Source organism: Nansenia antarctica (assembly GCF_963989245.1).
Source record: "Nansenia antarctica genome assembly, chromosome: 19".
In the NCBI taxonomy this organism is placed as follows: domain Eukaryota; kingdom Metazoa; phylum Chordata; class Actinopteri; order Argentiniformes; family Microstomatidae; genus Nansenia; species Nansenia antarctica.
The window spans coordinates 19,626,770-19,651,315 of NC_137692.1; the positions used below are offsets into that span (position 1 = coordinate 19,626,770).

Below are 24,546 nucleotides of genomic sequence, written 5' to 3' on the forward strand. Positions count from 1 at the left end.
TGCTACTCAGTGGTGTAGTCTAGTTTTAGATTTTTCCCTCCCAGCCTCATATCGTTCATTTCGCCATAATAATAAATCTGCGCTCCCTGTCTAACGTTATATATATCTAAATGACATGTTATAAGGCTGATCTGTGCATGATAGTGCTGCATTTTGACATATTTCATGTCGCATCTCCCCCCTTTGATGGTATATGACGCTATAGTCAGTCCCAATGGTCCAATAGTCAAGTGCTTCGTAACACAGACGGGGTGAATTTTATTAATGAAGGTGAAAGTTCTGTCACAAAACGCTGTTACTTATCCTCACGCATTCTTAAGTGGGTATATGGAAATCCGTGGCCTTTCCTAGTGGGTATACGACGTAGTCCTGCGTATCACGTAGACTACACCACTGCTGCTACTCCTCCCTGAGATGTTGCTGCAAAAGAGAGTTCTCAGTCAAACTACTGACCTGGTAAAGAGTTACCTAAATAGTACATACAACATACTGTACTTCTCTGGAAAGCTACACCCATCAACGCCTATTCACTTCTAACCATTGTCCTAGTCAAGAAAACACAGTTTTAAACCTAACGTTGTGTATTTACTGGATTTGGAAATGCATGTAGTCTTTAATGTGGATATTTTGGGATGCAGTTAGTTACTCTTAGTACAGTCTTAGCAGGTTTTGCTGGCTTTTATGTACGTACGGTAGTTCACTCATTCACCAGGCAGTGGAGCTGTGGTGAGCAGGCTACCCAGCTATTATGTAAGACCTCCAGCTACACACACACACACACACACAACCTCCAGTTATGCAATCACTCCCTCCCCCTTGATGTGTGGGCCGGCTCTGTCTGTGCCAGTGTGATGAGCTCCCTTAGTCCCTGCTGTGTGGTGGGTGTGTGTGTGTGGGTGTGTGTGTGGGTGAGAGAGAGGGGGAGGGGGAGAATGACTAGAGAATGATAGAGCAAAACCGTGAGCATGCCCATACTGTGCACGTTAGGGAGATGCTGACACTGTACATGCAGCGATGAAATAATAGATGTTGTGCCCATAGTATCTGTGGTGTGACTGTCTGAGACCCATGATGTGGATTTGTGAGCCAGATAGAGAAAGAGAGAGAGAGCATTTCCACCCGTGTGTCGGGTAAGAAAGAGAAAGGGGGGAGAGATCCGAAATGAGAGAGGGAGCGATAGAAACGGAACATTTTGCTCAGTGTATCACATAGACGGCTAAGGAGGGTATGGTGTAACTCTGCCCTCTAATCCTCTGTTTCTCTCTCCTCTCCTGGTCTGCATTCCTCTCTCCATCTCCTCCACTGTTTCTGTCTCTTCTCGGATGCCTCTCTCCTCCTCTCTCCTCTGATCTGCTCTGCCTGCTCTCCTCTCTCTTCCTCTGGCGTTCTCCTCCTCCTCCTCCTCCTCCTCTCTCCCTCCTCCTCCCCCCCTCCCAGATGTTGGAGAGCCAGGTGGAGGTGCGTCAGAAGGAGGTGGTGGAGCTCCAGAGCCAGGCCCAGGTCCTCAGTCAGGAGGGCAAGGGCTCCGAGGAGGTGGACGGGCAGAGGCAGATCGTGGAGAGCAAGTTCAAGGATCTGCTGGACCCCATGCAGAAGAGGAAGAACTACCTGATGGCGTCCCGAGAGATCCACCAGTTCAACAGGGACGTGGAGGACGAAATCGTAAGTGGGGGGGGTTGTGTCGAGTGTCTGAGCGAACGGGCGACAGCAGGTGCCTGTATTCATCGCTGTGATTGGCTCTTTGTTAACTGTTATTTATGTCTGTCAGGGTTGTAACTGTGTCGACTCCATTCAGACAAGACATGCAGGATGAGGCTGTGTGTCCTGTGATCACTGGGGTTGGGTCTGGGAACATGTCTGCATCTGTATTCATCATTAGCTGGGTTTGAAAGTCGTATTTCCAAAACAGCTTTTGCTCAAGTAGATCAACTTACAGTGCAGGGGTGCAAACTTGTTACCTTTCATCCAAGTCACACGATGCACGAGCTAACATTAAAGGGTTAAACTAGGGTTAGGGTAAGGACAGCTATGTAGCCCATTGGCTTGAGCTACTACATCTTTCACAGCCCCGGTTACCATGGTAACGGTAGTAGTGGCAACTGCCCGGGACGTCGTTGTAGATAGAGATTTATGGATGGAGAAAGGAGAATCAGTTGTAGTAATGAGAGGAGATTTGCGTATTATGATTAGGGATTATAGCAGTTAGACATATTTCTATGATGAGTATCATCCCTGTGATCCTTGTTCTTCACAAGTGCAACACTAGCGGTATCCATTAAGCAAAAAATAATAATTTAGCAGTGTTGGTGGGGTGTGTATGTGCAACCAGGTGGCTTTTAGGATAGTTTGTATTGTGGCGCATCTATCAATTTTGAAGAAACTGTATACTAATGTAACTGTATACTAATGTACTATGTGTTCTCATTGTAGCTCTGGGTCGAAGAGAGAATGCCTCTGGCCACATCGACAGACCACGGCCACAACCTCCAGACTGTCCAGCTCCTCATCAAGAAGAACCAGGTGAGAGAGAAAACACAGTATTTCACAACCCCAAAAATCATAACTACGTAGCAAGTACAACTGGACTTAGAGAATGAATATAGAGTGCAATATATCTGAATCAGTGTCTATTCGTTCACTTTACGACCTGTTGTACCTATGAAACACCAAGCATTATTAACAACCTTTTTACGCTACTACCGGTACTGTACGGCCAGCTGTTTGACCCCTGACCTCCCTCTCTCCTACAGACCCTACAGAAAGAGATCCAGGGCCACCAGCCGCGCTGCGATGACATCTTCGAGCGGAGCCAGCAGATCCTCCGAGAGGACAGCCCCCAGGGCGAGGCTCTCAGGGAGAGGCTGGCCGACCTGCAGCGTCTCTGGGCTCAGATCATGGCGGAGACGGAGAAACGCCACACGCGTCTGGAGGAGGCCCACAAGGCCCAGCAGTACTACTTCGATGCCGCCGAGGCCGAAGCCTGGATGAGCGAGCAGGAGCTCTACATGATGTCAGAGGAGAAGGCCAAGGTACTTCATATGGGGGGCGCTTAGGTGGCGTAGCGGGTTAAGCGTTGACCATGTAACCGCAGGGGACATATCCTGCATGTCATCCCTCCTCTCTCTCACCCATCCTTCCTGTCTAATTCTCCACTTTATCTATCAATAAAAATGAAAAATATGAGTGGGACTGCCCCACTCAGAAAAAATTACTTAAAAAAATATATGATATTCTTCTCAGTGGAGGAGGTAGAAATCAGAGGACGCATTGCCATGATCCCTGTGCTCCCCCTCCACCTGCCTCAACTGATGTATAATACGGTATTCGTTCAGTCTGTATGGTGTTAATATAACAGGAGCTAAAGGTTCATTAATTGATTTATTGAATGAGACAACTCCCGATGCCGGTTATGCATAAACAAACCATGCCCAGAGGATAGAATTGCCATTTTCCTTCGTTGAGACATAAAAACAAGGCTTATATCCATCTGCCTAGCCATCAAGCTGAACCTTGAACTATTTGTATTGTTGTTTTTACTGACACTAATTGTTATTGTTCTTTTTTACTTACTTAAAAAAATAAATGCATTAAAAAATAAATGCATTATTATTATGATTACATTTTTTAATTATTATTATTTTACTTGTGTGTTTTAGGCTCTGCCTCTCTCTCAGCTCACTGTTTCTCTATAATCATGTATGCTTAGTGTACATTGGTTTGTTATCTGTGTCTGCATACACTTACACTCTCTCCCTCTCTCTCTCTCTCCCTTCCTCCCTCTCTAGGATGAACAGAGTTCAGTGGCGATGCTGAAGAAACACCAGATCCTGGAGCAGGCCGTGGAGGACTACGCAGAGACGGTCCACCAACTCTCCCAGACCAGCAGGGGCCTGACGGCCGCAGAGCACCCAGAGAGGTGAGGGGGTCAGTGGGGTTAGAGGTCATGGCGCAGGGGTCATCTTCAGAGCTACGTCCTAGACCCAGGGGTCATCTTCAGAGCTCTGTCCTAGACCCGGGGTCCCCAATGACAGGTTGATTTAAGACCCACAAGAATTTTGGGAGAAATCTCAGAAGGGAAAAATACGAATTTGATAATTTTAAGGGGGTGTGGGGGTTGGGGGGGGGAGGTGTGTGACACTATTCAAAACATAATTCATAATTTCAGAAATCAATCAAAGAAGAAATGTTCCTTCTTAATTCCACCCCCCCGCATTTCCCCTCCTGCATTTCCCTAATAGCCCCGCCCTCTCCCTTTATAACGTCATCAACATGTTTATTGTGCAGCTAATTATAATAGGCTACCTGCAATGTATCTACACCAAAACAAACCAATGAACAAGATGCCTTTCTAGAGTAACAAGATGCCTTTCTAGAGTGAGTAGAGAGTAGAGTAGGTGTTTCCTGTTGTTAAAGGGAAGAAAGGATGAGATGAGGCGAGGCAATGTGCACGTTTGGAGGGTACAATCATTCGGAGCGCACACAGCCGCCCACCTCCCCCTACTGGTGGCAGCTGGTACTAGTGGATGACAGTGCGCAAATTTGGAGGACTAAAGAGCAAACATCAATTTAATATTCCCATAACTGATTTACCATAATATATTATTATTATTATTATTATAGAAATATTATTTATTGTTCACTGGTATAACTCGTTGAGAATATTGGTAGGCTATTCATGTAACTCAATTATGAATCTGAACACATTTCAACCTATGTTTGCGTGATGGGGCTGGGGGTTGAATGGCCCATGGTTTCCCAGGTCATTTTTAAAGTGGCCCGCTATGAAAAGTAATTGGAGACCCCTGTCCTAGACTAAGGGACAGTAAGGGTTCAAACCTCACACAGTGTGTCTAGTCACTAAACATTTTACATTTATATTTAAGTCATTTAGCAGGCGCTTTTATCCAAAGCAACTTACAATTACAAAAGTACATTTCGTCTAAGTGAATCAACTATACCGCAGTCATCATAAGTAAAAACCAATAAAAACACAGAAGATTCCACAGTTATAGACAAGTGTACACCGAGTCTACACCACTGTAAGTCAAGGGTGGTAGTAGTAAAGGATAATCCACACCCCTGCAGAGTTTAAGTAATGTCAGGTTTCAGACTTCACAGTCTGAAGTTTTATTATCCCAGAAGTTGAAGAGGGTGAGGATAGTCGTGACGTTAGAATTATAAGGTTCTATCTCAATTTTTTGTCAAATTTTTTTTTTTACATAATCTGATCCATTAGGTGTTCATTAATGCCTGTGTGGTGTTATTTTTAAAATGTTGAAATGTTTTAGTTAGAAATTAATAAAATACAAAGGTTCCATCTCACAAAACATAATGGAATGTAAAAACTTTGACGCTCAATATCTCTGAACTGCCCTAAACGGAGATAGAACCTTATCATTCTAAGCTCACGTAGTGTATGAGGACAGAGGGTGAGGACAGTGTGTGAGGATAGAGATTCTCACACGGCTGGTTTCTCAGACCCAGAATAAGCCAACTCCTGGACTGAAAATCACTTTCAATGGAAATTCTCGAAATCGGACCAATAAAAAAATATTTGTAATAATTTTCTCTTCTTCTTCTTCTTCCTACTCCTCCTTCTCCCTGCTAGCGAGCGTATCGGCATGCGCCAGTCCCAAGTGGATAAGCTGTACGCAGGGCTGAAGGACCTATCAGAAGAGAGGAGGGGCAAGCTGGACGAGAGGTTCCGCCTCTTCCAGCTGAACCGCGAGGTGGACGATCTAGAACAGTGGATCGCCGAGCGCGAGGTCGTGGCCGGGTCACACGAGCTGGGACAGGACTACGAGCATGTCACGGTATGTTAGCTGTAGTAGCTATTACCTACCATAGCACCAGTGTCTGACTATTAAAGGGGCGATCTGGGATTCAAAACAACAACAAAACAGTCTCTCAGTGTCTGTCTGTATTAATTAGTTTGGAGACTGTCTCCAACAATCTACTCTAAACCTTTGACTATACGAGTAGTCAAGCGGTTAGTTTTAGCTCTTAGTTATGGATAGATAGATAGTATTTGTTTTAGTTATGGAGTAAGCCAGTTCTGACTATCAGATATCAATGTTGTCTTTAATTTACAGTTATTTTAATTGACATTACGTGAGCTTAGAATTATACGGTTCTATCTCCATTTAGGGTAGTTCAGAGATATTGAGCGTCAAAGCGTTTTTACATTCCATTATGTTTTGTGAGATGGAACCTTTGTATTTGATTAATTACTAACTAAAACATGTCAACATTTAAAAAAATAACACCACACAGGCATTAATAAACACCTAATGGATCAGATTATGTAAAAAACTCAATTTTGACCAAAAATTGAGATAGAGCCTTATAATTCTAACGTCACGATTAGGCAACAAAACTCCATTTGCAAGTGAATAATCAGCCGGGTTTGGCGTTGTCATGGTAACCCTCCATCCTAACCCTTCATCTCCAGATGCTGCAGGAGCGATTCCGCGAGTTCGCCCGCGACACGGGCAACATCGGGCAGGAGCGCGTGGACACCGTCAACCAGCTGGCTGACGAGCTCATCAACTCGGGCCACGCCGACGCCGCCACCATCGCCGAGTGGAAGGACGGCCTGAACGAGGCCTGGGCCGACCTCCTGGAGCTGATCGACACGCGCACGCAGATCCTCGCCGCGTCCTACGAGCTGCACAAGTTCTACAACGACGCCAAGGAGATCCTCAACCGCATCCTGGACAAACACAAGAAGCTTCCGGAAGAGCTGGGACGCGACCAGAACACCGTGGAGACGCTGCAGAGGATGCACACCACCTTTGAGCACGATATACAGGCGCTGGGGACACAGGTAACATACACTATATACACACACACACACACACACATACACCACCTTCCAGCATGATATACAGGCACTGGGGACACAGGTAACATACACTAGATACACATACACACATACACCACCTTTCGAGCATGATATACAGGGAACAATGACAGAACAATGTCAGAAAACACACACAGTACACACATACACATTTACACACACACACACACACACACTTATTGTGTATAAGAAGATATATAACATTTCTAAGGGGAATAGCCATTTGATGTTGTCGATATGTAGATTATAGATTAAGACTGTGCTCCAGAACTGTGTATCTCTATCTACCCTCTGACCCTCCTCTGTCCCCCCCCCCCCCCCCGCCCCGCCCCCCCCCTCCCCCCCAGGTGCGTACGCTGCAAGAGGACGCGGTGCGTCTCCAGTCGGCCTACGCCGGGGACAAGGCGGACGACATTCAGAAGAGGGAGGGGGAGGTGCTGGAGGCCTGGAGGACCCTGCTGGAGGCGTGCGACGGACGCCGGGTCAAGCTGCTGGAGACGGGGGACAAGTTCCGCTTCTTCAGCATGGTTCGAGACCTCATGCTCTGGATGGAGGACGTCATCCGCCTCATCGAGGCCCAGGAGAAGCCCAAGTAAATATGAGGATATACCTATCGATCGATACACCTGTACATGTAGATATGTACCTGTACAGGTTAGATACTGTATACACATAGATATATACAGGTAGATAACATGTGTGTTTGATACCATTCCTCATTCCGTTCCATGCGTTATTAATGAGCTCGTCTTCTGAACGCTAGCTCCGCCAGCCTCCCCTTGCCTTACACGTTTTGTCCGCCCCCGTTTTTGTCGTCTTCAGATATTCTGGTGCTATGTACAGTAGTAGTGACATCAGTATGTGTAACCTTGGACCCTTTTTGTCGCTTACCCTCAGGGACGTGTCGCAAGTGGAGCTGCTGATGAACAACCACCAGGGGATCAAGGCGGAGATCGACGCCCGCAACGACAGCTTCACTTCCTGCATCGAGCTGGGCAAATCCCTGTTGGCACGGAAACACTATGCATCAGAGGAGGTGGGTGTGTCTCTTTCTCTCTCTCTCTCTCTCTCTTGCTCTCTCTCTCTCTCTCTCTTGCTCTCTCTCTCTCTCTCTGTCTCTCTCTGTCTCTCTCTGTCTCTGTCTCTCTCTCTGTCTCTCTCTCTCTCTCTGTCTCTCTCCCTCTCTCTCTCTCTCTCTCTCTCTCTCTCTCTCTCTCGCACGCGCGTGTTTGTAGCCATGTCAACTGACTGTTATTGTAACGTGTTCACTGTCTAACTCCTAGTTTCCTCTTTTTCCAGATTAAAGAGAAGTTGTTACAGTTGACGGACAAGAGGAAAGACATGATTGACAAGTGGGAGGACAGATGGGAGTGGCTTAGATTGGGTATGATTTAGGATCGAACCATTGTCCAGTCAAGTATCGCAGTGCTACCCTGACGGAGTCGTCCTGATCGCTACGTACACACCTGTTTCACATCACATATCAGTCTGACTGTGTTAGTGGCCCTTTTCCTTGGCGAGTGACTGGCTGCTTGTGTGTGACATTCTTTTGTGTGTGTGTGTGTCTGTGTCTGTGTGTGTGTGTGTGTGTCTGTGTCTGTGTCTGTGTCTGTGTCTGTGTGTCTGTGTCTGTGTCTGTGTCTGTGTCTGTGTCTGTGTCTGTGTCTGTGTCTGTGTCTGTGTCTGTGTCTGTGTCTGTGTCTGTGTCTGTGTGTGTGTGTGTGTGTGTCTGTGTGTGTGTGTGTGTGTGTGTGTGTCCAGTTTTGGAAGTGCACCAGTTCGGGCGGGACGCGGGTGTGGCAGAGGCGTGGCTCCTGGGACAGGAGCCGTACCTGTCCAGTAGGGAGATGGGCCAGAACGTGGACGAGGTAGAGAAGCTCCTCAAGAGACACGAAGCCTTTGAGAAGTCGGCCGCCACCTGGGAGGAGCGCTTCTCCGCTTTGGAGAGGCTGACTACGGTAAGAGGGAGGGGAGGGGAGGGGTGGGGAGGGAGGGAGAGGAGAAAAGAGGGGTAGAGGAGGAAGAGAGACCGGAAGAATGCTTTCTCCACTCTAGAGAGGCTGACTACAGGGAAGTTACAAACTGACTTTAAAATAGATTGATGTTTTTTTGTCACTGATTTACACACAATATCCTATAATGTCAAAGTGGAAATTTATTTTAATCACATGAACTATTTATTATCTTTGCATTAAGATAATTTGTAAATATTTCTAAAACATAATTAGTAATTTGATATTCTAGGGTATGTTGTGTAGATCAGTGACAGAAAATCTATTAAACCTATTTCAATTCAAGTGGAAAAAGTCCAGGGGGGTGAATACTTTCTCATTGCACTGTGTGTCAGTAAAACCAGCCATTCAGAACCATATATCCACAATTCACTCATCTCATATGGGACTCAAATACTGCAGGTATTCTCAAAGAAATGACTCTTGATGAAGTTCAGTCTGATGCTGATGTATTGTGTGTGTGTGTGCAGATGGAGTTACTGGAAGTGAGAAGACAGCAAGAGGAGGAGGAGAGGAGGAGACAGCCCCCCCCTGCAGAGGTTCTGGCCCCTGAAGAAGCCTCGCCACAGCAGAGGTGAGAGAGTGTGTGTGGGTGTGTGCGTGTGTGCATGCGTGTCTGCGTGTGTGCGTGCGTGTGAGTGTGTGTGTGCGCGCGTGTGTGCGCGTGCGTGCGCCTGGAGCACATACTGTACAGCAGGCCATCTGACCATGACCATATGACTTGGCCCTAGGTGTCAGCATGGCCAAACTTAGCTTACTACAGTTATGCTATGTGCGTTGATCTGAAAACTTGAAATTTGTGTTGTCTTATTCTGTATGGAGGGAGACTGACTTGTTCTGTGTGTCTTCCTGTCAGCTGAACAATAGCCTTAATAGAGAAGAGAGTGTAAACAGTGAACTGTACCATGTCTGAGACTAACGCACTCCTTTCTGTTTCTGTTTCTGTTGTGTGTGTGCGTGTGTGTGTGTGTGTGTGTGTGTGTGTGTGTGTGTGTGTGTCTGTGTCTGTGTCTGTGTCTGCGTCCGTCCGTCCGTGTCCGTCCTCCAGGGAGGGAGAGCAGGTGTCTCAGAACGGCCTGCCGTCGGATCAGGACTCGCCCAGGGTTAGTTACCGCTCCCCAGCCTACCAAAAGTACAGCAGCAGCTTACAGAGTCGCAGGACCGGGGGGGGCGAGCGCGGGGGCCGGGCCGGACCATGACCGTGACCCCCCCCCCCCTCCCCCCAATGCCCTCTGACCCTCTACTCTTGACCCACCCATACAGAGAGAGGACTGATGATGACACATTTCTACTGTCCACCTCTCAGAGCGTGGACACCCGCCCCTGACCATCATTCCCATTTATTTAACATTGATCATTATCGCCCATACCTTCAGTTACAGTTACATGACCTGTTACTACCTTGATTATTCTTTCCTTTTATATTTGTGTAATAATGCGTTTCAATTGAGATTAGCTTTTGACGATTTTGTTGGAGTTTTCCTTTTACCGTGTTGCGGTTTTTATTTACCCCTCGAGTCTTATTGTATCCCCATGTTGCTAAACTAAACCCACTAGGTAATATTCCGTGTCAGGGTACAGTGCTACAATCAGACGATGAGAGTTGTTACTAGTTAGTAGTTTAATCAGTAGTTGATGCCGTCAATGACCAGGTGAATCGGCTTTGATTGGAAAATACTGAACACAACACACCCAAAATGTATTGAAACTTTTATTTATTCAGGTTATTCTTATTGAGATGATGTCACTCTTTCAAGAGAGACCTCACTGAAGACCCCACTGTAGCCTAGCTGTCCTGCAATCACTAGAGGACAGCTTCCCATAGACATGGTACTCTGGTGACGGAAGAAATCGGAGGATGGGTTCATTGTAATGCATGAAATGGAATTAGGCATGCTATCTAACATATTGTGACGTTAGAATTATAAGGTTTTTGTCAAAATTTAGTTTTTTACATAATCTGATCCATTAGGAGTTTATTAATGCCTGTGTAGTGTTATTTTTAAAATGTTGACATTTTTTAGTTAGTAATTCATAAAATACAAAGGTTCCATCTCACAGAACATAATGGAAAGTAAAAACTTTGACGCTCAATATCTCTGAACTACCCTAAACGGAGATAGAACCTTATCATTCTAAGCTCACGATATATATGATTCCATTCCTCATTCCGTTCCATGCATTACAATGAGCCCGTCCTCCGATTTCTCCACCAGCCTCCAATGATGACAGTACTTAGCTGCAGCTGCTAGAACCTGCAGCGTTAACTGGCGACATAAGCAGGGCTTTATGGGTAAAAAGGGAAAGTAGAAATAAGTTCAGCCATTTTTAGATGGTAGAAGAGCAGATTTACTGTTCAATGTTAAAGTAGTGTACGTGTGTACTTGTGTAAGAGTACAAAAAAATGCATTTCAAAATTGAGCTTAAATATTTCAAGAATATACTTTTTTTTGAGATTCAGCAAAGGGATCACTGTCGATTGATAGAGGATGAGTTGGACGTTTATTCTGCGTGCCCCCAGAGAGAAGGGTATTGTAGGACAATGCAGAATTACATCGTATCAATTCCTTCATGAGCATTTAGTGGTATTGTGTGTTTGTGTATGTATGACTGTGTGTGTATATGTGTGTGATCTATGGGATTCAAAACGAACAGATAGGTTTGGCAAAGCACCCCTAAGCCAACACCCTTCCCCTTCTGTAGGTTTCGGGCTGTTTCTTTATATCTGTAAAACTCCTCCTTTTCCTCTTCTGTCAAAGTTTCTTTTTTTTTTTCTCCCCTCATTTTCCTTTTTCCCTCTGCCCCTTTCTTCTCTCTTCTATCCCTGTTTTCCTTCCCCTCCTTTTCTTCCCCCTCTCAGCTCGACACTCCCTTCCTCCTCTCTCCAAACCTGATGATTTGTCTCCTCCTGTATGTCATCATATACAAACTGACAATGTGGAACCTGAATAACTGACCAAGAAACAGATTAAATATCATTGCCTCAGTGAAGCAATTAAACAATTATTTAGTCTTCTCACTCGGGCGTCAAGTTGTTACCAGATCAAAATAGTCACAAATACATGACAATAATACATTCCAAAGATTTTATCTTAGAACTAGATTTATTTAGAACTATATACCCCAGATGTCCAACCATTCCATCATACCTTCATTCCACCTCCATGCTACACATGTACTGTATGTCTCTGACACCATTTCACTAGATGTGGAAGGGATATCTGATATCGCTTCCCTATTTGTACTGTAGAGTTGTCACTATGGAGGCTAGTGTGTGAACAGTACTGTAGTACTGTGTGTGTGTGTGTGTGTGTGTGTGTGTGTGTGTGTGTGTGTGTGTGTGTGTGTGTGTGTGTGTGTAGCAGCGAGGCTTTGTCATGGCCATTGGGGTCTCTCTCTGCAGTTCTCCAGTACCTGCCTTCTCTTTTTCATCATCCCCTCATCAGTATTCCTCCTCATGTTAGCGATGTGTATTGGTCCTCAATTTCCCTTCATGGTTGTGATGTTGCATGTTGGTCTCTCTCCACCCCCCTTGAATCATTCTAGCACCCCCCCCCCCCTCACTAACGCACATCCTCCAATAAAACTGTGTTAGTAATTCACTATTATTCACTAGTATTTTTGTTTTTGTTGTCCTTGTTCTGTCTGCAAATTAACCCTGTTCACGTCCTTATGTCTGATATTATTGTTTTGTTATTGTTTTGCATGATGTCATCATTCATTAGCATGTTGGTAATTGTCTTTCAGAGACCATTGTTTTTTCTGTTTTCATCCTGGGGTTGTTTTTATTATAATTCTATTATGATTCTATTAGAATTGATTTCACATTGATATTATACTCAACCTTATGTTATATCTCTCCATATCAAGGTTATTTGGTAATTGTCTCATACAGGGCGTAGAGAGAGTCCAGTATGATCGTTAAGCTACAGTTAGTATAGTTTTGTTTTGACGCAAAGAGACACCTGTCCTAACTGAGATGAAACATTGTATGAGAAATCATAGCTTGGGTGTTTTTTAGCCCTGGGTAACGTTAGCTTCAAATACAACTTTCTATCTAAGTTATCCTCCTAGAGGCCTTATTAATTTTAAAGTATCAGAGACTTTTTGTAGTTGGTTGGTTATTAGGTTAATTCCAAGTATTTAGCTTAGAGAGCAGATTGGAATACTCCCCCAATTGATCTTAGGCCAAAACCAAGTTACTGAAGTCGTGAGCTTAGAATTATAAGGTTCTATCTCCGTTTAAGGCAGTTCAGAGATATTGAGCGTCAAAGTTTCCACATTCCATTATGTTTTGTGAGATGGAACCTTTGTATTTTATTAATTACTAACTAAAAAATGTCTACATTTTAAAAATAACACCACACAGGCATTAATAAACACAGAATGGATCAGATTATGTAAAAAAAGGAAACCAGAAATGGAGATAGAACCTTATAATTCTAACGTCACGAAGTGACTGTCAGTCCCTGTATGTGTAAGCAGTTGAGGTTGCAGTTGAGTCTCTGTAGGTCTAAAACACCTAAAATCTGATCAAGAGACGATGCGTGGACTCTGAATAGCTGTAGTTGGAGGTGAATCGTTATTATGATACACAACTAAGTGACCACTCACAAAACCCAGAACATTTAACCAAGAGGTCGTGAGAAATATTACTAGTCTCCGTTGTACTAATCGAAAAGCTGCGAAACCTGACCACGACACAGTCCTGAGGGCCCAGGATTGGTCCCAGATCTCTGTATAAGCATCCAGGATTGGTCCAGCCCAAGGCAAGCTCTCAGTAAAAGCATCGATTGGTCCCATCCCCGAAGAGATCAGTACTGGGTAATAAGAGACAGATTTGGAGTGGGTGTGTTGTGGAAATATTCTTTTAACAGGCCAATCGCAATCCCCCCCCGTCACTTGACAGTAATGATACTGAATATCAATAATGAGTTCAAGCAATTTCTGGTAATTGTTTGTGGTTTTGTTTTTGGAATTTCCTCCCTTCTGCTGGCTCGCTTTCTTTCTCTCTCTCTCTCTCTCTCTCTCTCTCTCTCTCTCTCTCTCTCTCTGTCTCTCTCTCTGTCTCTCTCTCTCTCTGTCTCTCTCTCTCTCTCTCTGTCTCTCTCTCTCTCTCTCGCTCGCTCGCTCTCTCTCTCTCTCTCTCTCTGTGTCTCTCTCTTTCTCTTTCTCTCTCTCTCTGTGTCTCTCTCTTTCTCTCTCTCTCTGTCTCTCTCTCTGTGTCTCTCTCTTTCTCTCTCTCTCTCTCTCTCTCTCTCTCTCTGTCTCTCTCTCTCTCTCTGTGTCTCTCTCTCTCTCTGTGTCTCTCTCTCTCTCTCTCGCTCTCTCTCTCTCTCTCGCTCTCTCTCTCTCTCTCTCTCTGTCTCTCTCGCTCTCTCTCTTTCTCTCTCTCTCTCTCTCTCTCTCTCTCTCTCTCTCTCTCTCTCTCTCTCTCTCTCTCTCTTCAATGATGTTTTGTGTTTGAAGTGTCAATGTGGTGTGTGCATGTCCTAATCTCTGATCTGTGCATGTCTTATCCACTGATCGATAAAATCATTTGTAATCCTATATTCTCTCTGCTGGACGTGGAGTCCCTATCTAATCAGTACTATAATCCTAATCCACAGCTGTTGTAGATCACCCAGGTCCCAGCTTCCTGTTTGTTATGGTAGTAGTCTCACCTTCAACACTGTGCCCAAGAGCTGACCTACTAGGATCTCTGGAACACACAGAGATAACATACAGTAGGTGGGGGGGGGGGGGGGTGTAGAGGAGACGTACTCATACAGTGCATAGGCATGACGTAATGATACATACGGTAGGGTTACAGAGAAATATATTTTCAATTGTTTCAAATAATTTTCAAAAATATAGCTTGTGCTCGATTTAGAATGCCTTGCATGCACTTTGCACTTTATCCAGTGCTTTCATTGTGCCTGGAAAAGGAAATCAAGCAAACTTGTTGGTCACCGTAAGTAAGGAGGACATAGAGATTCAGAAACATGACATAAGCATAGGTAGCACTGACACTAGCACTGATGATGTTACTCAGCTCCGGGGATGCAGTGTGTGGGGTGAGATTCTTCTCATGATTGAAGCTGGGCGGCTGGAATTGTGAAACAGACAGATTAAAACAATTGGGAGACAGGTGTAATGACATTGTTGTGATTGATCCACATAAGACACTTTAAGAGTCCATCTGTATTGGTCCTGAATCCACTTTTCTCATGATAAAGGGTTGAATAGATTCACACAGATAGAGAAAAATGTCTTATGACAAGTCAAAGAGAACGTTCTGGATGTTTCTACACAGTCTGACCCTGCTCTGCATGCAGCCTTACTCATCTCCTAACCCTGATATGGCTAGCCTCTATTCGGTTGTTAAGTCTGACGTCAAACGTGACGTTTAGCAATTTCCGGGTCCAAACCAGAAATTCCCTGCACCAGAGTACCAGTGTACTACAGCGGTAGAATGACAGTTCAATCGTTTTTTAGACTCGGATCTATTCATACGACAAGGGACACAGCACTTTCCCGTTTTTCCCATATTTGTCAGCGTCTTTGAGCCTCGGAAAAGCACTATACAAATATAATTTATTATTGTTATTACCGCGGCATTTCGAAGAGAGCGCCTCAGCCAACGTTGGACCCGGAAACACGTCAAGACTTAACAACCGAATTACAACAGGGGAGGCTGGTGGAGTTAGAAACCTCGTTCCATTCATCCACCCTCCAGCCTCAAAGACATTACAATGAGGAGAACCAATAGCCAGCCATGTCAGGGCTACTCAACTCTGGGATTTCCAGCTCCAGTGTGTGTGTCCTCTCCAGTGTGCCATGTAGCCTAGTCGTGTACATACATGTACCATATGACTACTGGTCCTACCCCAGCCCCCTAGCCTGTAATCTGACACCTCTCTCTGTCTCCCCTAGGACAATGGGGAAGGAAGTGACATAGTTAACGGGACGGGGGAGCCCAGTCCAGGTGGCTCTCCCAGTTCAGCTCGCAGAGCCAAGGCCAGTCAGGCCGCCACACTCCCGGCTAAGACCCAGGACTCTCCACAGTCTCAGATGGAGGGCGTCCTGCACCGCAAACACGAGTGGGAGGGCCACAACAAGAAGGCATCCAGCAGGTACACACACACACACACACACACACACACACACACACATTAATTTCCATGTCCGAGGTTCACACACATATTGAGGGTGAGAGGGAAAGGGTTTGACTCGAAATGGACAAAAATGGATTGAGTACAAGAAAGAGGAACAGGAAGTGTAACATTAAAGAGACACCACTAATATGGAACTCATGTATGATAATGCTGAGTAAATTTGAGAGGAAGCCCACATGTCACAATATTATTATTTTATTATTCTTTAGTTTGTCCTTTATCCTATTGTTTTTTTTCTTCTGTGAATCGATGAGTGTTATTGTTGATGTGAAGTTGTGATTTTTTTTGTATTTGCAGAAAAGTTAATAAAAATGTAAGTTACAAAAAATTGTCCATGTCCCATTCCTCTACATGGCATTAATTTAACCCCCACCCGTGTGTGTATGTTTCCAGGTCCTGGCACAACGTGTACTGTGTGATCAACAACGAGGAGATGGGCTTCTATAAGGACAATAAGAGCGCCAGTCAGGGGATCCCCTACCACAACGAGATCCCCATCACTCTGAAAGACGCTGCCTGTGAGATCGCCCTGGACTACAAGAAGAAGAAGCATGTGTTCAAACTGAAGTGAGTGCTCGTCGTTTTTTTTCTTCTCTCTCTTGCATCTCTGTGATGACATTACATTAGGTCTACCTGCCCTACTGCATGTCTGTGTTGTATCATAAGTGACTTTGACTAAAATGTTCTTTGTTTTCACTTTTCTCCCTTTGCAGAGCTACAGATGGGAATGAGTATCTCTTCCAAGCCAAAGATGATGTAAGTTTTGCGTTAAATGTTGTTCTATATAAATTCACGAGTTAAGTCTTAGGTTTGGTCAGACGCCATGTTTGTGATGAATGCAGTGGACGTGTCTATAGTAAGCACTAAGTTGTGTACATAAGAATATCTTAGTTAATGCCTCTGGTCGTTGTACATTTAGTCTGTGTGTGTGTGTGGTGTGTGTGTGTGTGTGTGTGTGTGTGTGTGTTAACATGCCACTGTCTCTAACTCCTCCCTGGGCCTTTAGGAGGAGATGAACTCGTGGATCCAGGCCATCTCCACAGCCGTGACCTCTGAGAAAGAGTTGACCCCTAGCAGCCACAGCACCCCCGCCTCTAGCCGCGCCCAGACCCTGCCCGCCACCGTCGCCCTGGTAGCCGAATCTAGCCCAGGGAAACGAGATAAGGATAAGGAGAAGCGCTTCAGTCTCTTCAGCAAAAAGAAATAAGTCCCCCCCCCCAGCCAGCCCAAACGCCGTTCTTTCTTCTTCCTCCCTCCTCCCTCTTTTAAGCGAGACTCCAGCATGCAAGCTCAGAGCCAAAACCACACTCTGTGCCTAATGAAAACCCTCAGCCCGGCTCAGAGGTCAATTTAACAAGTTATGACGTTTCTTTTTTTTAAGATAAGGAACTAAAAAAAAGAAAAAGACGACGAAAATTCACGAAGTTAAAAGGGGTTGTCATGCGATGCTTTGGGCAGCTGCCAACCATTGTTTAAAACCATCCAGAAGTCATACGAGTTTCTCTCTCTCCCTTTTCCCCGCTTCCTCATCTCTGCTTTCTTTCACTTGTTGCTTTTTTCATTATTGTTTTGTTTTTTGTTTTTCCCAGTTCTCTCTTTTTTTGTAATTATATGTAGTTTCTAGGGTCTGTCCTCAGTTTTGTGAGGCTATCTTTGAAAGATGACTTGCATTCCCTTCCCTCTGTGGTTGAGACACCAAGGTCAGCGGTGCTTTGAACTGTGTGTATAACTTGTGTATAACGAACCTAATAAAACAAAACTGTTTAATTTTCACTTACTAATAAACCCGACAACCATTATAAGCTTCAGTATAGTCATTCATTTCTTCCTAAACACTTAGTATGACGTTGTTAATTTGAATGAAGGAAATCATAATAACATCGGATATATATAATCATATATTTGGGCTAAAATTAATAACTTAAGACAAGTCAGAATGTTTCATCTCCATGAAGAACTAGAACAGCCAATAAGTTTTATTTCTGTAATTATTTTCAAAAACATGATTCTCTCCTTTGACTTGTTCTCCTACAGTATGTATTTGAGTTGCATTATAATGTATGTTTAAAAATTATTTAGTACAAAGTATAACGTTTTTGATGTACTATAAACACTAAGCATTGTTGTCAAGTGGAAAAGTGGATGATTCTAAAGCATTTACTGGAAAAAAAAGTAATGTTACAGGAAAAATAGTTGCTTGCTTGTTGGCTATAGCACTGCATATTATCATTTGCTACATTCTCTGGCTATTTGATGAATAGAGTGCATTTCTCTGTCACTGTAACTATTGTAATGAAATATTTCTCTTTATATTGCACAATCAACAATGCCACGATGGGACTGGAGAGAGCTTGTTAGCCATAGGCCCATATGTGTACTAGGGTCACAGATAGTTGGAACTGCACCCGTAGACTTTTACCCTCTCTGTTCAATATGTGCAAAGCCATTAAAATGCTTTTAAGATTACTCCTGTGTGCGTGTCATCAATGTTAGACTACTGTTATAGCAGCATAAATCAACTATCATTGGGTTTATCAGGACCCAGATTAAGAATAGTACCGGATGATGTTAGATTGACAGTCTCTGTTGAAAGTGATTATTAGTCCGACCATAGTTAATGTGTTTAATGAACTACACCAAAATGTCTCTTCATGTCAGATTAGTTAGAAGACTTGGCAGAATAAAGTCTCTTGTCTTCAACTCACATTGCACATATGAAGACAACAATAGCAAGTGGATTTATTGGGCACGGTTTTCTTCCAATTTCTTCTTTTCATCAGCCTTTTCTCAATTGTGAGGAACACTCCTTGTGTCCTCTCCTCCATCCTCCACTCTGAAATGATCACGTTCAGTAAAAAGGCCTACTGCACTGTAACTTCTCGGAATCACAGAGCGCATGTATATAGTGTATATAGCCTTTATTTATGCAAACCAGCTCTTTTCCCTTCTTGTTTTTAGTATTTTTTTCCTAGCACCAGGGGAGCCCCCCCTCCTAAGTTTCGTTGTATGGATTGGTACCTGTACTGTATTAATGACAATAAAGACCATTCATTCATTCATTCATTCATGTGTGAGGTAAGCGATCTTCTTGACAGATTTCCATTAGGAGAATGGGATAGATATGTACAGCCGGGCAGCAACCAAAACGATCGAACACACAGAGACAAACATTTAAATGTTTTTTTTATTAAAAGGCTTGGGCATGCGCCGCATTTATAGCCTATTATGATTGCTCGCCCATGATATATATGTATATATACACCAAATTCACCAATTAATAACTATTTTGTATTAATTATAAAATGCATGTTGCCACAACATTCAGATGTTACGCGTATCTTGCGCCACAGCGCCAGCTGGTGGGGCACTGCCCCACATGCCCCTTATATAAAAACGCCACTGAAGGTAATATCTCATTCAAACTACATTTGAGTTGGCTGCTCCTCTTCCGGAAAATAATTTATGTTAGATTTTGCATTTAATCTTCCCCACTGAGCAATCGCTTCCATAGTATTACATAATAATCACAAATTAAACTCTGCGATCATTCTTTCTGACGAAAGAGAATCAAATGTAGCCTCTCTACTCTACATTGCGTGAGCTTAGAATGAGAAGGTTCTATCTCCGTTTAGAATGAGAAGGTTCTATCTCCGTTTAGAATGAGAAGGTTCTATCTCCGTTTAGAATGAGAAGGTTCTATCTCCGTTTAGAATGAGAAGGTTCTATCTCCGTTTAGAATGAGAAGGTTCTATCTCCGTTTAGAATGAGAAGGTTCTATCTCCGTTTAGGGCAGTTCAGAGATATTGAGCGTCAAAGTTGTTACATTCCATTATGTTCTGTGAGATGGAACCTTTGTATTTTATGAATTACTAACTCAAAAATGTCAAAAACATTTGTTTAAATAACACCACACAGGCATTAATAAACACCTAATGGATCAGATTATGTAAAAAAAAACTCAATGAGAAATGTTGACAAAAATGGAGATAGAACCTTATAATTCTAACGTCACGATTGTATGTAAAACGATAGCTGCACATGTGTGCGTGAGTGACATCATCCAGACGCGGAAGTTGGGTATGAATGTGAGAGTGGAAAGAAAATCTATCAATCGTAGATCGCACCGCTTTATTTTGCAATGGATGTTTCCCATCAAACACGGACGTACGATCATGATCGGCCTGCTACATTCATGATGACTGATAACAGACACTTGCCTCCGAGTAGTCTGGCAAGATACCTCGATGGAGCCTTTTGGGAGACCAAAGATCACATTCGGGAAGAAATATCTCAATGCGAATTATTTCACATGAGCAGGTTGGTGTCTCATAAACAGCAATCTAACACCGGCGATTCAACTTTCCAATAGTAGATGTTCATAACAACGTTATGACGTTAGAATTATAAGGTTCTATCTCAATTTTTGTCAAAATTGAGTTTTTTACGTAATCTGATCCATTAGGTGTTTATTAATGCCTGTGTGGTGTTATTTTTAAAATGTTGACGATTCAATTTTCCAATATTAGATGTTCATATTTCATAACAGCATGTATTATCATAATCAGTGCGTGACGTGTTCAGTCCCGATTGTTATTTAACAGAAAATCTGACGATCTACATGATCGTCGCGAATGTGCCATGTCGTGACGTTAGAGTTATATAGGTTCTAGGATCTCCATTTTTGTCAAAATTGAGTTTTTTTTACATAATCTGATCCATTAGGTGTTTATTAATGCCTGTGTGGTGTTATTTTTAAAAATGTTGACATTTTTGAGTTAGTAATTCATAAAATACAAAGGTTCCATCTCACAGAACATAATGGAATGTAAAAACTTTGACGCTCAATATCTCTGAACTGCCCTAAACGGAGATAGAAAATTATCATTCTAAGATCACCATGTGTTACTGTTAGGTGCTCGCAAATGCCTGTTGAGTCGCCCAAACTACCTATGCGAATGTCTCATAATCATCTCCCTTGGCTTGCCCTTCAAATGACGTAACCCTAACAGAACTTCATTCCCACAGTTATGATCTGACGTTGGACCAGAACAGAGATCTAACGGTGGAGAGACTGCACTACGTCATGACGATGACCCTAATGCGACCTCACCTCAAAGATCAGGTACAACATTATTTTTTTGCAGCACATTATTATGACCTTATCTGTGGTATGTATCTAGTCTCTTCTATCTATCAATGGCCCCTTTTGTCTGTGGTGTTCTCTCTAATGTAGTCATTTGGATATAGGGAAATGCTTACACACACAATACACGGCCCTCACTCCAATGTCAAACCTGTGTAGTTAGTAACCTACATGTTTTTGTGTTTCTAGGTGAAGGAGAAACAGAAAGGGTTCATCACCAAGAGTTTGGGTATTACCGAACTGATATGCTCTGCAGACATGGCCACGGGAGTTAAGGTATGGTTCACTGTCCCCTGGTGTACGGTACTCTCACACGCACACACACACACACACACACACACACACACAGTTCTACAACCGCTTTCGTTGTTGTTGACGAGGGTGTCAACAGTATAAAGCAAACATTAGAGAGACATAGTCACTCCCATCAGGTCACGCTGACTAAAGGCCGGTTTAAACCGGCCTTTAGCTTTTATAGTGTAATGAAAGCAGAGATAAAAGAATGTTGATTCACTTGGGAAATGTCTGTTTTTTGATAAACACAAGTAGGAATTTCCACTACACCATAATAACAGGATAGGATCTCATTATGATATTTGCATCAGTAGGCGTTATTGTGTTCTAGCTGTGTGTACCGGTACATCCAGTTTTTGTGGTCTTCCTCTCTCTGAAACGCCTACACCATGCATAATAGTGTAATAGTAAATTGTGTGGCCTGGGGTGGTCCAGTGGTCTACAGTGCACACATATGCCCATGACGGCATGGGTTCGAATCCGGCCCATGCCCTGCTGACATGTCCTCTCTCCCTTCTTCTCCTTACTTTCCTGTCTGTCTTCACTGTATCTGTCCAATTAAATTACAAATATGAGTGGGACTGCCCCACTCGGAAAAAAATACTTACACTAGAAAAAGGTAATAGTAAATAGTGTCATTTAATTACGCTCTGCTGCTGTACTGTAGATTATCTGCATTTATTATGCAGCTCAGTTAAGTCACATACACAGTTGGGGGGATGGTGTGTGCTCTAGCAATGTGTACAGGACGGTATATCATATCATGGTGTCCCTCTCTCTCCTCTCCCCAACACAGTTGGGGGTGGTGTGTGGCCTGTTCGGGGGTGCCGTCACCAACCTGGGGAGCCCTGAGCAGAAGCTACAGTGGTATCTCCCTGTTACGGTACGTAGGACTCAGTCCACTGACCAACCCTGTCATCGTAGATAGGACTTAGTCCACTAACTAACCCTGTCATCGTAGATAGGACTTAGTCCACTAACCAACCCTGTCATCGTAGATAGGATTCAGTCCACTACCCAACCCTGTCATCGTAGATAGGACTTAGTCCACTAACCAACCCTGTCATCGTAGATAGGACTTAGTCCACTAACCAACCCTGTCATCGTAGATAGGATTCAGTCCACTAACCAACCCATTCGTGGTATAGGAGTCATTGTGTTGTCATTTAGGCTAGCTGGTAAAGCAAAGGTTGTTACTGTTTACTAATATACTATGTGGTAACATTTCATGAAAAAATTATAAATTGTAATTACTAGGTCAATATTATTCTATTAACCATTTTTAAGTGCATACAGTCTCAGAATTGAGAATTGAAATGAAGCTTATACAAATAACTTTTGTCATTTACTGTGAGGAAACATTTGAAGCTGGGTTTCCGTTAACCGGCAATTGCCGGTCTTTGTCCGGTAAAATTTGGTGAAGTCCGACAAATTGAAAAGTCGTCGGACATATTGTCCGGTGAAAATAATTCCCTTTGAATACAATTCGCTAAAGCTGGCTGGGTGCGTTCGTAAACACGCTCTGGAAATCCGATCAGCACTCGCGGAACGCCTCTCGTCCAATCGAACGACTCGGTCGCTCTGTGACATCGAAGCCAGCGTGCGCTCCGGCGCTCTCAGAGCGTGTTTACGAACGCACCCCTAGAAGTTTCCAGCCAGCTAGCTGAAGCTGCTACACACACCAGAGCCATGGCGACCGAACGGCAAGTTAAACAACATACTATAAAAGTGACATTGTTTTACTCATTACTCATACGTTTGTTGTCATTCGGCGGTGCTAATAGTCGCTTTCTTTTTTAATTTATTTAATTTATTTTATTTTAGCAGTTTCCCCGAAAGTTAAGTGTTTGTTTTTATATCACTATTTGCACTTCTGGTTAGATGCTAAACTGCATTTTGTTGTCTGGTACTTGTACTCTGCAATGACAATAAAGTTGAATCTCACCTAATCTAATCTAATCTAATCTAAAATAATCTAAAATAATCCCATCACTATTACTCCCTATTTTCATCAGTGTTTCAATCCTTGAATCTGTGATGGAAATCAAGCAAAGCCACTTCAAGTCTCCCCACCACTGACAGCGCTGGGTGTGCCTTTCCTTACACTCTCGGTTATTCCCTGTGGATTTAAAAAAACGGTGTTTTGGTTTCTATAATGTGGTCTATTCTCAGTGTTGACGAGCAACTCAGGGGGCTTTGAGATGGCTAACAGCTAATTAAAGGAGTAATTCCACTCAAAAGGGTAGAAGTAAGCTGACTGACTGTCTGTCTGTCTGTCTGTCTGTCTATCTGTCTATCTGTCTGTCTGCCTGTCTGTCTGTCTGTCTGTCTGTCTGTCTGTCTGTCTGTCTGTCTGTCTGTCTCTCTGTCAGTGTGCTGGACTACCTATGACTTCCATGGTACCTGGGAACGCGTTGTCGGAGAGAAACGCCCTCTGTACAAAGGACCTACTGACCAAAATCCCTGTTCCCCGTAGCCTACATGCTTGCACTGTTACTGTTCAATAAAATGTTATACATCTAGACATTGTGGTATTTCTTTATATACGTATCCCAGACTGCCTATCAATTGTTTCTCAATAAACAGTTATGTTCTTCCCATTGTCATACTCCTGAGCTAAACGAAATGCCTTCCCAACCAGCGAGACTTATAGAAATGACGTTGTTTTATTGATTTAAAAAAAAAAAAAGGGTAAAACTGTAAAGAGAAAATAGAAAACTCACATTAATCCCAAACAATTTAACAAACTTCAGTTAACGTAATGTGGAGTCCGTTCATTGATCGATGCTGTCTGTTCAGTTCCCAGTGAGGCGCCCGTTCAGCGCTGGACCCGTTCAGCGCTGGATTTGACGCATGGCATAGCGCGCATGCGTCAAATCATGTTATATTATTATATATTATATAGCTCGCATCTAATCGTATCGGATGAGAAATAGACATTAAATGGCATATATAGGCCGCTACACAACAGTAATCACCGCGACAAACATTAGATTTGGAGGAAAAAAATATATGATTTTGGAAAAAAATTTTTTTATTATATTTTAATATGATGACCGGAATATATCACGTTTGTCC

At 43.4% G+C, this 24,546-nt stretch overlaps 2 protein-coding genes across 2 annotated transcripts in view; both read left to right on the forward strand.

The window, feature by feature from the left end:
- The window catches only part of sptbn1 (spectrin, beta, non-erythrocytic 1), a 59,373-nt gene extending 40,905 nt beyond the window's left edge, over nucleotides 1-18,468 (forward strand). The window contains exons 20-35 of the mRNA XM_080549131.1: nucleotides 1,438-1,662; nucleotides 2,431-2,520; nucleotides 2,751-3,029; nucleotides 3,786-3,916; nucleotides 5,609-5,813; nucleotides 6,452-6,826; nucleotides 7,210-7,454; nucleotides 7,760-7,898; nucleotides 8,162-8,246; nucleotides 8,624-8,820; nucleotides 9,345-9,448; nucleotides 9,923-9,977; nucleotides 15,790-15,989; nucleotides 16,425-16,598; nucleotides 16,745-16,787; nucleotides 17,038-18,468. Coding sequence (XP_080405257.1) covers nucleotides 1,438-1,662; nucleotides 2,431-2,520; nucleotides 2,751-3,029; nucleotides 3,786-3,916; nucleotides 5,609-5,813; nucleotides 6,452-6,826; nucleotides 7,210-7,454; nucleotides 7,760-7,898; nucleotides 8,162-8,246; nucleotides 8,624-8,820; nucleotides 9,345-9,448; nucleotides 9,923-9,977; nucleotides 15,790-15,989; nucleotides 16,425-16,598; nucleotides 16,745-16,787; nucleotides 17,038-17,238 — 2,748 coding nt within the window. The 3' untranslated portion in view covers nucleotides 17,239-18,468. The remainder of the gene's footprint in view (nucleotides 1-1,437; nucleotides 1,663-2,430; nucleotides 2,521-2,750; nucleotides 3,030-3,785; nucleotides 3,917-5,608; nucleotides 5,814-6,451; nucleotides 6,827-7,209; nucleotides 7,455-7,759; nucleotides 7,899-8,161; nucleotides 8,247-8,623; nucleotides 8,821-9,344; nucleotides 9,449-9,922; nucleotides 9,978-15,789; nucleotides 15,990-16,424; nucleotides 16,599-16,744; nucleotides 16,788-17,037) is intronic.
- A 1,773-nt stretch (nucleotides 18,469-20,241) lies between these two features.
- acoxl (acyl-CoA oxidase-like) overlaps nucleotides 20,242-24,546 on the forward strand; it is a 96,135-nt gene continuing 91,830 nt past the window's right edge. The window contains exons 1-4 of the mRNA XM_080549127.1: nucleotides 20,242-20,348; nucleotides 21,057-21,153; nucleotides 21,364-21,450; nucleotides 22,265-22,351. Coding sequence (XP_080405253.1) covers nucleotides 20,341-20,348; nucleotides 21,057-21,153; nucleotides 21,364-21,450; nucleotides 22,265-22,351 — 279 coding nt within the window. The 5' untranslated portion in view covers nucleotides 20,242-20,340. The remainder of the gene's footprint in view (nucleotides 20,349-21,056; nucleotides 21,154-21,363; nucleotides 21,451-22,264; nucleotides 22,352-24,546) is intronic.